At 37.8% G+C, this 14,201-nt stretch overlaps 1 protein-coding gene across 3 annotated transcripts in view; it reads right to left on the bottom strand.

Annotated features, from left to right (window-relative positions):
• Window positions 1-14,201, bottom strand: part of DIP2B (disco interacting protein 2 homolog B) — a 170,550-nt gene that overhangs the window by 40,394 nt on the left and 115,955 nt on the right. For 2 of the 3 annotated variants that reach the window (XM_075199287.1, XM_075199290.1), the window contains 7 exons: window positions 10,119-10,229; window positions 7,629-7,752; window positions 5,144-5,253; window positions 3,583-3,685; window positions 3,288-3,352; window positions 861-954; window positions 93-212 (listed from right to left, as the gene is read on the bottom strand). In XM_075199287.1, the coding sequence (XP_075055388.1) occupies window positions 93-212; window positions 861-954; window positions 3,288-3,352; window positions 3,583-3,685; window positions 5,144-5,253; window positions 7,629-7,752; window positions 10,119-10,229 (727 nt within the window). The remainder of the gene's footprint in view (window positions 1-92; window positions 213-860; window positions 955-3,287; window positions 3,353-3,582; window positions 3,686-5,143; window positions 5,254-7,628; window positions 7,753-10,118; window positions 10,230-14,201) is intronic. The other variant, XM_075199288.1, reaches the window with a different exon arrangement.

The following is a 14,201-nucleotide window of genomic DNA, read 5'->3' as shown; positions in this document are numbered from 1 at the left end:
AAAATCTTGAGAAAGAATAAATGCTCAGTGTTCACTCTTCTAATCTACTCCAGTTATCATGATCACAGTACATAAAATGCCATGACACGTACATGGATTAGCTCCATCTGTTACAATAAGCATGCGGAGCGAGGCCAAACTGATATCCTTCTGTTCTCGATGTGCAATCATCGCCCAGTGCAGGTCCCGGCATTTCACTACAGCAACCCTGGCTGGGAGACAAGAAACAACAAAGATGTATTCATGGCTTTATCGCTGTACAGAGAGATTATGGATTTCCTCCACTGCTTTTTTCTCACAGAGTGAAAACCAAGAAAAGTGTCAGTATATCAGCACTGTATGTATACAACAACCTCTGGTTTCGACACGGATTGTAGTAAAAATTAATCACTTGTGATAAAGAAAACAGAATTCGGAATTGGCAGCTTTCACTTCTAGATTGTAATGTAATTATCTCAGCTGAGAAGTGCTTTGTCCATCAAAATGGTTTGAAACAAAACCATTGCAAAATTATACCCATCTCCCCCCACTGATATAAACATAAGGATCACTGAACCATATTCTAAACAGATTCTCAGTATTCATAAGTTTTCTAAAAACAAAATCAAGACTGATCATGAATACAAAGTGCACCCCTTCCCCCCTGTATAGGAGATGTCATTTGTCTATTAAGCCCTGGGATGGATTATCCCTATCCTTAGGTCGATGAATGTTCTGTTCACTACAAAAAGAGTACTTAAACTTAGAAAAATACCCAGGAATTTTATTTGACAGATTATAATTGTATAACAGTACTATTGATAAAGCTGTATACATATTAACCTTTGCACTGCCGCTTCCTGCTCCAGATAATACATTACCTTTATTTGCATGGACTCTCTGCACCCAAGATAAGGGACATGCTTTCATCACAGAGTATGGAACACTGATTGTGTGCATTTTGTTTACTACAGTCTGGAAAAGATAAAACATATTTTACATTCTATGTGAATAATTAAAAATTATCATTTTATACGGTAACATCCGATACTGTAGAACTTTTCACACACATAAATAACTACATTACTAGGGTCTTACTTACAATTCTTTACATATACATGTCTATAGCTTAGTAGGCTGCTCTAAATGCAGAAAGTACAACAAATAAGAGGATGTAGCACACCATATGTATGACTACCCTCTTACTTTAATGTAGTTCAGTGTACTGTATGTGTTCATAAGCTGTTAGGGCTTCTGATTCAAGATGACTTTAAAACCTTTACCTAGGCTCCAAGGCTATGCACCGTTAATTCGAGAACAATTTCCCAGACTAGCATTGATCCCCCAGCCTCTTATAGAAGAACCTGCTTTTGCACCTGAAACAACCAAAAAAGGTTGGTAGCTATAAAGGGGGACACTCTAAGTACCCAGCATATATTTTTGGCTTCTTGAATCTGTGTATGGCTAAAGGAGCATACCGGGATATTATATTTCACATGCTAATGAAGAGGGAAATGAATGCCTAGTGGACCTTTAAGTCCCTGAGCCTATATAGTAAAAAAATAAATAAAACCTGTTGAGGCTGCATTAGTGCCTCCAATAAAAATGTCCTTTTACATTACTAAAGCTGGGTACACACTACAGGGTTTTTGTCCAATAATCGGCTCAACCAGCCGACATACGACCACTCATTCGAAAGTCGGGTCAGTGTGTGTAGTGACACGATGGTTGAAAGTCTGCCCAAATAGAAGATTATCGCCTCATTTGGTTGGTCGTACCGCTCAATTTTTTCCGATCAATCAGCTAACGATCATGCAGTGCGTATGCACTCATGGTGACGATCTCTATAGTTTAGAGAGTCGGGCTCTTTTTCAGCCGATGTTAGCACTGAATTTCAGAGTGAATAAATGTAGAGAGTGCTGTAGAAGGAATAATTCATTTGTTCGTTCTGAGACAGAATATTTTGTTTCAGAGTCACAGAAGCTAACAAAATTCTTTGCGACATGTGGATAGCTATAACACGGCAGTTTTAATCAGTGTGACAGTAGTGAATGAATGAATATTGTGCTGTCATTCTCCGGACTAGAGGACCAAACAAAGGACCAGATGAAGAGCACAGATCTGAAGGTAAATCGTGTCGGTGTGTATGCATGAATTGTCAGACTGATCGGACCTTCAGTCGTAGGTCTGAACAATTCTTCAGTGTGTACCCAGCTTAACAGAGACCAATTTACTGCACTGGTTTACACTGACTGCTCGAGTACTCATAGGGTTTCCAAAGCAATTGAGCAATTATCTATCTCTGATATAATTTGCATTCTACATACAAAGAAACAAACAACAACGGAGATAGAAAGACTAAAAACTGAATCACATGTAGATAACGGAACAGATCAATAATAGAATAGAGAATGGTGGAAACTTAATGTGAAGTGAATGAATTAAAGCTGTTTGAAGCATGGGTATTTTATTCACGTGACAACAGTCTAAGGGGGAGATTCAAATCAGCGCGATGTGTCTCCGTAATGTCCATGGAGACCTATTGCGCAGATGTTCTGGCTGTAATCTATACTCAAATGAGCAGAGCTTCCTTTATGTAATTGCTGGCAACTGAATTTCCCCCCTCTCCAACAATGTTATATTGTGTAAAGCAATTATTCATTAAATTAATAAGCCGATTTTCTTGTTTTTAAACCCAATAGCAACTCGAGCCGTAAATATATCTATTAGTATGTAAGGCTAATCGTTTGTTCTGAAACCGGAAACGTTGTTGCATGTATGGTCAACTTAAATATTTGTTCTATGTCATGAGTCATTTCAGGCCCAGGAGATGCTGTCTGTAGTGTCCTTCAATACGTTTACTGGACAGAAAATCTGCCATGTGCCAATCCCTCCATCCACAATTACACATTTATCTCAAAAACCTTCAGTGACAAGCTCCTGAAAGTCATATATATATATATATATATATATATATATATATATATATATATATATATATATATTTATTTGGGAATGTTATTAGTACTATGCGCTAAATACAGACGGTAACCTTTTCTAACCTATCCTCAAAAGAACAGTGGAAGAGACCACCTTGTGTTACACTACTAGAACGACGGGGACGCTGTCCTCTTTCTCTTATTTGCAGAGACGCCACTGCCACTAACCAGCAAATGCCAGCAGGTACAGTAGATAAAAAGACAAACAAAAAACTACGAATTTTGATAACAAATGGCAAGTACTGTATACAGATCATTGTTTCTATACAAAAGTGGTTTTAATGGCATCTACTCAACTGTGGGTCTTACCGTTAGTATGCCCTGCCATAGACCAGCATCCCTTTTAAAATCGAGGACATTCACCATAGCTTCGCCTAATGAAGAAACACAAAATAGTACATGAACTGCTGTACTATGTTCATCTGCATTTATCAGAGTGCTGAACACGGCAAGGAATATCATGAACAGATTTGTGGTTCTGGAAAATACCATCGCGGGGCTCACGGTGCACCATAGTAAGGCATATATTAATTTTAGATCCAGATCATTCATAAATTTTAAATAAACATCACTCAGAACTACACTCTATGTTCATTTCACCCACCTTCTGTATAATTACAGGCTTGGGAAAGAGCTTGACAATGAGAAAGCATTGCTATCCGAGAAACTGTGACTCCCATTACACTTCCTTCCTTACTCGTTTTGTACTGCAAAACAATGTATGAGTCAATTAATAACTTGTCACAATATCACAGCAATATCAAAAATCAAAACTAAACCTTGTATGCTTCAAGGCCGTTTGTAGTCTAATACTTGTTCACACTGTGAAACCTTTTTACAGTGTGACCTCAATTTTGACAGTATGCAGATATCAAATTTTCACTTATAAATATTTTGATATTCAATACCTTACTTTATAACTTATAGATCAGGGTGTGAATATTGTGCCAGTATACTGCTTTTTGTCAACTTCAGGTTTTATTGACAGTTGTCAGTTTCATTACAGAACAAACAATTATTAGTGCTTCAGACGGGTGGAGAAAAGGAAAGGGACATGAGGGGGTGTAATTATACCATAAATTATTACAATCTAAGGTACAGACGTTCTGCCCTGAAAGAGACTGTTGTTTAATACATATGCAGCTAGGTTATATACAGTAGCATGTATATAAGACAGCCATGGTTACCTTACGACCACAGAGATTAGTCTCTCAGTACGCATTATACAAGTCACTATAGCATTGTGATGGTGGAGTTTCCCAAACAAATGTCTGCAATGTCCTGCAAGCTGTTACTTTTCTTTCCCTGATAATCAAGGTTGCTTAGAGTACAGCATAGACCAGCTGTCTGGATCAAAGTTATGGAGTATATGGGAAGAACTTGTTTCTTATCTGCTACATGTACATGATTTAATAACGTGAAAAGCTGCCATTGAATACAATGGGTATTTTATAATTGTATTTTTATACTTCATTGCTAAATATGCTCAAAGTAAACATATTTACTTAGTTTGCTGCATGAGATGCAACTCTATAAGAAAAAAAAGCTGGCTGACTTCATAGGTTGGACAATGCTATAAACTTTGTTCCTTCGTATTGCCCTGCAACAAATTAAAATACACACATTATCCCTGATCAGAGACTATCATATTTCAGACATGATTTCCCAAGGGCTACCAAAAACATACAGCTGTAAAAGAGCACAATGGCTTCTGTCTTGCAAATTGCTTTATCAGGTACCAGGTGACAGTTTTTACTGCAACTTTTTTCGTAAAAGAAAGTCTTTCATTGGTCTTCACTGTTTATTATTATATTAACGAAGAGTATATTGTGCAGTGCCTTCAATTAGCCAACAAGTGTCACTGTTGCTCACGAAATAAGTTTATTCTGTGACTAAAACCTACCACAGACATATCACAGAGGAGGTAGATTATAATAAATCACTAAATGCATTCAAAACCACAAGTAAAAAATAAATAAAAAAAATATATACATATATATATATATATATATATATACACATACACACACACACACATATACATATATATATATATATATATATATATATATATATATATATATATATATATATATATATTACCCACTGTATAACTTTCTACAACACAACAATTTAATATTATTTTCTAAATAATCTCAGGATACCTCAATGTAGGCAGGTTCTGTACCAGCTGCTGTTATGTGCGGTTGCCAATCCTTTGGTGCCTTGGACAGATACCTGGAATCGGTCACAACCCACTTGAGTTTTGGCCATCCTAGAAAAAAAGATTGTACATATTGGGTCCATGCCTTCCAGAATAGCAACTTATGTATAGCAATTACCGGGATATTTAATTATTAAAAAACAGAAATTAAATTGTAGAATTAAAATCACGCTCTGGAACTAATCCTATTTCATGGGCATCCAAGGGAAGTGTTTAAATTGAATCTATCACGTGTCTTTATTTTGGATTATTCTGAATACACGGATGTGTCATGATATCTTTAACCTGATGAATTTTTGCTTGAATTTTCTCTTTGAGAAATAATTGCACTGGTTTTTTTAATTATTAGAAACTTCCTTTGCAGGTCTCTGAAATAGGTTTAGTGTCAGAGAGTGATCTACCTTTAGATTATTCAAGATTTTTCTATTGTTGAGCAGTGGTTGGAAACCCTCTATTCTGTGGAGATATCATTTTTATTGTGAGTATCAGTTGCTCCCAGACTGTTAGACACATATTTTGATATGAACATTTTGCCTCAACTTGTCTTCACGATTGTGGTTGTTTGAAATCCATAATATTAAGGGATCAATTTTCCAGCACTACTTATGTTAGTGAGCAGAGTCAGAACACTACTTCGCTGGGCTGATAAGGCTATGGAGGAGGGCCCAGGGATGCAGTCTGTCTTCCTGTTGCCCTGCTCAGAAGCATGCACATGCAGAGTGAAGCCTTGTTTCAGCCTCACTGTGCCTGCTCTGATAGTGGGTGGGTGCAGACAGTGGTGCTTACCGCTGTTGCAGGGCATGCAGCAGCTATGCTCCCCCCCCCCCCTCCTTACTTCTGGCCATCATAGGTTCTGCACCCCTTGCAAAAGCAGAAGTTCCGCCACTGTAAATAAGGATTTTACATAATTCAATAAATAAAAGCATCACTAAAATACATGCAATGTAGTAATTGTCAACTTATTTTTTTCGGACTAAATCAGCACTCCATATTAAAAATGGTAAAGTAATAAATGATCCCATCTGAATGTAAAACTACTTTTATAAAACTTCTATATAATTTTTTATTGTATTCTTTTGCAAAGTAACCTCAAAAATATATTTTAAGGAACAAAAAAGGATACGTTAAGAAGGGAAAGACTTTTTATTGGAATATGGTGTAAAAAATGTATAGTGGTTACATTTTATAGAAAATGTTAACACTCCTCCACTTTTGTATACTATTCCCCTTAGAATTGATTTATTGCAAATCTTAACTCACTTCCTAGTATTGCAGATGTGGGACAGGAGAGATGAATGGATTGAGAGGGGTGTCTAGCTTGAAATCTGACATTTCCTGCTGGTAATGTTCAGAAAACTGAAAGGGCCAATGCTTTAATTTTCTTTGCAATGGTTAATCTATAGCAGTGGTCAGGGGACAGGGGTAAATTACCCCAAATGGGGTAAAAATGAAATTCCTGGGGGTAATGCTGCCGATTCACATGCTGTCAGTAGGATTGTAGACCCCTTTAAATGTGAAATTGCTGTTGTACCAGAAGAGCCTCAAGGGTTGGCAGAGGCACTTCTTGAGCTTCGATGCAATAATGAAGCACGTATTGCATTTGAAAACAAAGCAGATCTATCATATTTTTGGATGTCAACAGCTGCAAAGACATTCAAAATTGCACATGAGGAGGCAGTCAAAAAGTTGCTGCCTTTTGCAACAACCTACCTTTGCAAACAAGGATTTTCCACTCTAACGAACATAAAAACAAAGCAGAGAAATCGATTGGACGCTGAAGACTGTATCCAAATTGCTCTGACATCAAAATGTCCCAATACTGATGCTCTCGTATCAAAAATGAAGCAACATCATTTCTCCAAAACCTGAAGTTTTGAAGTTAAAGCTTTCAAAGAAATTTTGAATAGATTCAATACAATTTTGAATTCCAATAATTAATAATATATGATTTCCTTCCTTTCAAAACAAGGGGGTAACGTCGGCGTATCTAAATATATTTGGGGATAAAAGGTATAAAAGTTCCCTGACCCCTGATCTATAGAGCGGACGGAACAGAAAACATTCCAGCACATGCATTTTTCCCCAGTAAATGTCACTACTGACTACTGAGCATGCTCTCAGTAAATGGACAGTGTAAGTGTGTTATTCAATACATTTTTATTCAATTTTGGCATTCACTGTTCTGCTAAAAATAATTTAAACTACTATTTCATTTTAAAAAGAAAAATAAAGGAAACCACTGCTTCAAGTGCAGGAAGAAAATTAATGCTCTTCTTCAATATTTATGAGGGTTTGTGTGTGGAGACTATTTAAGGACTTTATAATTAGTAGCTTTCAAAATATTGCAGGAAGTTGACAAAACCATTATATATCAGCAAAAACACTGAAACAAATTGCTTCTGTGGAGAGAAAATCTACTGGCTCACCCTTGAATTGCACAATTTCCCCATTCTGTGTTTTTGGCAGTCCTTTCAAGCAGACCTCGGTGGTAAGAGCAAGTTTTACACCACAGCTTCCAAGCAGGAAACCAATCTGATGCCCACCAGCATCCTGTTTATGGAGGAGAAAGGAATAAAATCAGATGATAGAAATGGGTGGTCAATCTTATACTGTTATTAAGTCTTACTGGTGTAAATCTGTGCTGAGTAAATGTACATTATAACCATATGCATTTCTGATCCTTGACTACGATAACATAAAATAAAGATTATAGTGGCAAGAGTGTGGTAAAACTATTATGTCTCATCAGTAATCTTTAAAGGTTGGCCAGTGAACCAAACTTAAGATATGAGTTCGTGTAAATTAAAAACAATAAATTACAAGTAACAAAGAAAAGTAGGAGTTTGATTCAGAAGCTGGTCACAGCTTTAAATATCTGAAGACCCTAATCTGTGGGGAATCATATTACTTTCTGTAGATAAAAGCAAACTATTCTAAAGCTGGGTACACACTACACGGTTTTCGTCCAATAATTGGCTCAATCAGCCGACATGCGACCACTCGTTCAAAAGTCGGGTCAGTGTGTGCAGTGACACGATGGTCGAAAGTCTGCCCAAATAGACGATTGTCGCCTCATTTGGTCGGTCGTACCGTTTAATATTTTCATTCCAATCTCGTTTCCGCTGTGTAGTGTGTATAAACTTCCGACCGATCCACAACAGTGAGAACGAAATTACAGTCATTGCTCACGACAACATGGCTGTAAAAAGTTGCTAAAGGGATGTTCGCTCTTCCCTTTATCGTCCTAAACAAGGCTAGTGTGTATGCAGTCCATAGACCGAGCGTGTAAAATCGATCGGCATAAAAAGTTGGTGGAAAATTCTGTAGTGTGTACCCAGCTTAAGGCGAGGAACACCTGAAACATCTAATGTAGGATAAAAGGAGAGACTTGTTTGTGTACAGACCCACACAGTAAGAGTTTTGGTTCATCAATACAATTATTGGACAATGCTCCATTTTAGAAAACCATCTGCAAAATTGAGGTCAATGCTTAAATAGTAGGATAATGTGCTGATTTCCATTGCATTCTGTTTGTTTTGCATAACTGATCTGATTGGGTCTGTTCTATAACGTGTGACCAGTAAGATGTTTGAGTATAAATAGTTTACATTCTTAAATTGTCCTAGTTGTTCAGTAGTGACTAGTTATATAACAATTATTTGAAGTTAAATTATTTTTGCATTTGTCCCCTTTTCTATTACTGTACATCCTATACATTTGTGATTGTTAAAGAATTTGTTTGCATTTTAAAGTTACAGCCCCTTTAATGATTACAGTATCAATGAAATCTAGTAAAGATTAATAAACTTAAATATTTCATATATTAGCTGAGATTCATACTATAACTGCTAGTAAGAGTCTGGGGAGCTTTGGTTCCTTGCAGATATGTGAATGATAAAATTATAGATTGAGAATGGAACCTGGGACATTCCAGGTATCTATGACAACAAGTGAGAGAATAAGGATTACTAGAACTGAACTGATCATGGCTGCGTTCAAGTTTGAGTTTATGAGAAGAAACTGGAAAGTGTAGATGTTAATTTTCAAACCAAACCAGATAATGGACTATATAGCATCAAAGTTTATAAAGGCAAATGTGCAGTAATCCAATGCAATCAATGTACATTTGCTGTAATTTTCTAATTTACATAACATCTATTAACACTAACTGCTGTTTGGTTGCTATGGGTTACAGAAGACTACTGCACTTATACATCCACAGGGTTTGTCCAAACGGGAAAAAAAAGGTCATAGGTCAAACCATTTAAAGGCCAATTCTAGGAGTTCCTCCCCTGGGAACACTTCCACTGCACTGTTAGCGTTCCGAAGACATCGGCTGGACGCTCAGATTTCCAAGCAGGCTGTACCAGGGGATCTGTTGGCTGTTTAACAAAGGACGCTCTGCAGCAGCCTACAGTGAAACCAGGTGCTCCGCCTGATTTCTTCGGGGACTCCCTAAACTGCGGAGCAAGGTCATTGGTGAAAGCAACCCAACAATTCAAGGAAGAGAAAAGTAGGGGATTGCTTTAGGAGGACAAAAAGTCATCCAGAGATGGCAAAACTGATTTAATGGTTAATTTATTATGTTTTTTGAACAAAGTTTCTGCAAACCAATGTTGTTCATTTAAAGAGCAGAAAGGATTGTGTCCTGTGCACATTTGTAGAAGTTGCTGGGCTCATTTATTACTGTAATAAAATGTCTCAGAGTACATTATATATTTAATTATTCAGGAAAATTATATGAACATAAATTATGAATGGCTTCCCTCTCATTTCATGTAATTTTGCTGGAACTACATTTTAAGGTACAGTTACTGGCAAACGTTAAATGGCCTTGGGATGCCTGCACTGTAATAGTCGCTGAGAGATTGATGGCCTGAAAATCTATCCAACATCACTCTAAATTGTATTGTTACCTTTCTAGTAAGAGGTACCTCAATCGGCACTGGAATGACTTCTGCCAGGAGACAACCGTAGAAAGCAACCATAAACATGACTGGATCATTATTGGGATAAACCAGGGCCACCTGAAAGAAGGCAATTCATCAGAAAATCTAAGGGTAAAGTTAATTCATTTTTAATAGGAATGCATTGCATATGATAAGTACATGGATAATTCTTGCAAAGACTTTTAGGGTGTTCAGAAATAGTTTAATTAATTAAAAGGGCAATATTTAAAAGGTTTATCCACAAAAGGATATAATTTACAATGCACGGATTATGGGCAGTGCGTAGTACAATTATAGTTCTCTGCCATCCTTGCTATTCATTCAAACATCGGCATGTCTGCTGTCCTGGTGGGGTGTTCCGATTGCTGTGTGGCAGCAAGATGCAGCAATTCTCCTCTGCACCACTCTCCAACCCGTGTTTACAAGGGAGGAATTTCACACTGTAGCATCAAGTGCCCCACTCTTCCACTCAGTGAGGTATATAAAGAAAAAGGTACAACCTAACCTGCGTTTGAAAGGATGGCAGGGACAGCAGCGACTATAGTAATATAGTAACATAGTTGATGAGGTTGAAAAAAAGACACCAGTCCATCAAGTTCAACCTATTTTGGATCTCCTGCGATCCTGCACTTATATTTGAAATTAATCCAGAGTAGGCAACCGTCCATCTGTTTCAATTTTGAAAAACCCCCCAGACTCAATATTGCAATCCAATTTTTACCCTATATCCACTACTATCCTTTATTTTAAATTAACGGTCGTATCCCTGGATACACCTTTCCGCTAAAAATTTGTCTAACCCTTTCTTAAACATATCTATTGAATCTGCCATCACAACCTTCCCTGGCAATGAATTCCATATCTTGACTGCCCTTACTGTAAAGAACCCCTTCCTTTGCTGGTTGTAAAATTTCCTCTCCTCTAACCTTAGGGGATGACCACGTGTCCTGTGTATGGTCCTTGGGATAAAAAGTTCCCATGAAAGCTCTCTGTATTGACCCCTAATGTATTTGTACATAGTAATCATATCTCCCCTTAGACGCCTCTTTTCTAAAGTAAACATGCCTAAACTGGCTAACCTTTCCTCATAACTTAATGACTCCATACCCTTTATCAATTTTGTCGCCCTTCTCTGAACCCTTTCTAGTTCCAAATTATCTTTTTTATAGAGTGGTGCCCAGAACTGTACTGCATATTCAAGATGAGGTCTTACCAATGATTTATACAGTGGCAAAATTACACTGTCTTCCCTTGCATCTATGCCCCTTTTTATGCATGCCAATACTTTGTTTGCCCTTGCAGCTGCTGCTTGACATTGAGCACTATTGCTAAGTCTACTGTCTACGAGCACTCCCAAATCCTTTTCCATTATAGATTCTCCCAATTTAATTCCATTTAATTTATAGATCATTTTACTATTTATTGTATATCGTTCATTTATAACTTTTAAAGCCTTTAAAACGATAACATATACAGGGGTATTAGTCAAAACATAACATACACAGACCATTTGTACAGACATGGACACAAAGTCAAGGAAATTGATCATTGGCTTAGCAATCACCGTAGGTAAAGTAATAATATGGGAAGCAGTTAGTCATGGTTTATTATGAATACGAGAAAAATTAAATTAGACATCATTATGGCTTGTACATGCCCCAGCATTTCCAGGACAGCCAGATCTGACAGTGAAATGTGCTAAGAAACTCCTGTTGCGCATGCATTAAGAAGATTAGTGAAAATATATTCCGCTTTTATGGTAATTACCAAATCATGGAGCGTTTTTTTGGGGGATTTTTTTACAACCTGAACAACATTTACTTTAAAAAGGGATGTCCAAGCTTTCTGTGTCACAAAATAGGACACATAGACAGCTGGCATGACAAAGCACCTAGAAAACTACTCATCACCATCTATCATCGACAGATGTACCAGCAGTGACTATTTTGCCTGTGCAGCTTTTTCTGACATCCCAGTAGCCCAGCCCATTCTACGCATCCCTAGAAGCTGCAAGAAGCCATTTCTTGGGCCCCTGCTCCTCCCTCTGTGTGCTGATCAATGAACGGTTGTTTGGTACTAAACACATAATGCAGATACAGGGTGGCAGGTGAATGGGTTGCACTATGTAGTAAGGGCCTGGGGTGGGGACTGAGCGAGACGTATTCCTGCACTGTGCCATATTAGTTCAGGGTGGGGGACAGGGTAGAAGCTATTGTATGAAAGGGAGGGAGCAGACAGCTCATCTGACAGAGTGTGCAGGATTCCTGTCAGAAATTCCTCTCTGGATATTGCTTGTACATAAAACTCCCTTTTGAGTAAATATGGAGGGTCCAATCAGTCAAAAGGGAGTCTTACGCGCAGGCATAGTAATGTGTTCACTGTCTCCCATGAAATCTAGACACTAGGCTCTCCTACCATCCCTAGTTTCAGTTAGTGAAGCCCAGTGCAAATACATAATAATCTAGAGTAAAGCCACACCCACATAAGCATTAACAATGAGTGGATTTGCATAAAACATGCCCACATTTCTGTGCAGCGCTCAAGGTTCCTTTAACGTGGCTCTTGTAGTTTTGGTGCTGGCTGCTACATTTACTTAAGTCCTATCTAAAGCCACACCAGATGCATAGGAAAAACATGCTAGAAAGTTTATGGTGGTCAGTTCAGTCCCAGTTGAATTCTGCTGACCCTATGTATGAGAGGTTTGGGCACCCCGGATCATTAGCAAGTCTAACAAGCTCCTTAAAAACACTATACAAACCAGTGATGCAATGCTCTGTAATTGTACACGAGAAAATAAAACGGTGGTGGTACTAGTATGTACTAACTGGTTAGCATTCAAGCTCTCTACTCTTCTAATGCAAAGTATACTCAATATAGCAGTATGTGTGTGTTAATGATAATGTAATGGATATACAAGTTCATTTACATGGGAATGTTACATAAAAATTGTAAGGGAAAATATTACTTCCTTAATTACCTCCAGAACAGCTAGAGTGACTCAAAACTACATAAATCACTTGTAAATAGCTTACAAAATGAAAGATCTGCTTAAATAGAGGGGTTTCTACATATATTTTGTGTGCATGTTTTACGAAAATTACATAAACCCTGTAGAGTACAAAGTAAAATCAGTTACAGCCGGGTGTGTACTAAATAACATGCATGCCGTAACATATCAAATACATGCCATGTCCCCTTCACTAAAAATTATTTTTGAAAAAGGAAATACTCATCCATTGGATGTACATTGCCGCAGTAACAGAACAAGAAGACATAAAGAAAACAGAAAATTATCACATGTAATGAGAAAACAGAGTAACAAGGAGCAAAATAAAGGGTGCCCAATGGATCTAAATGTTTTGGCAGATCAGGACACCATACATGCAGATCAGGACACCATACATGATGAATGAATAACTCCATGGACGAGCAGCCTGTGGGTAGCATGCCGATTGGTCAGAAAGGCTCCGTCACATACCAGCTGTATCCTGCTAGTAGGTATGTGTGAACAGGCGTCATCCTATGACAGACCCCACCAGAGATTGAGGGGCAAATTACAGTGCCAATGTGGTCTGTAACAGGATGGTCTAGTTCCCATGTACATGTCAGCTAGACAGCACTCACGGAGATCAAACCAAACCGATCTACATTGCTGTAAGGGAGTGACTAACCAAGGGCCGCTCAGCAGCTATGGCCAGCTTGCAGTATTAACCATTTAGGACAGCGCTGGCATAATCACGAGAAAACAATGCTGGTATAAACATGGTGGGCACAATGCTGGTAAAATTATAGGAAGCACAGTGTAATAACTTTGTCTGGTAATATATATTGCACCACTTACATGGTGTCTGGGAAAATTAACTCATAACTAAAAATCAGTCTATAAATTGCCTCCGTGACAACCGGCATGTAACACTGTTCAGTGCTTAATACATTTGTTGTTTCTACAAATTCACTCTTTGCATCTTTAACAGTAATTACATGTGCCTGCGCTTCAGCTGCTCTATGTAATTAAGCGCACAGCAGGAGAATAGTAATCACTTGTAAATA

This window comes from Mixophyes fleayi, chromosome 2, assembly GCF_038048845.1.
Source record: "Mixophyes fleayi isolate aMixFle1 chromosome 2, aMixFle1.hap1, whole genome shotgun sequence".
Taxonomy (NCBI): Eukaryota; Metazoa; Chordata; class Amphibia; order Anura; family Limnodynastidae; genus Mixophyes; species Mixophyes fleayi.
This window is presented reverse-complemented; position numbering and strand designations above follow the sequence as displayed.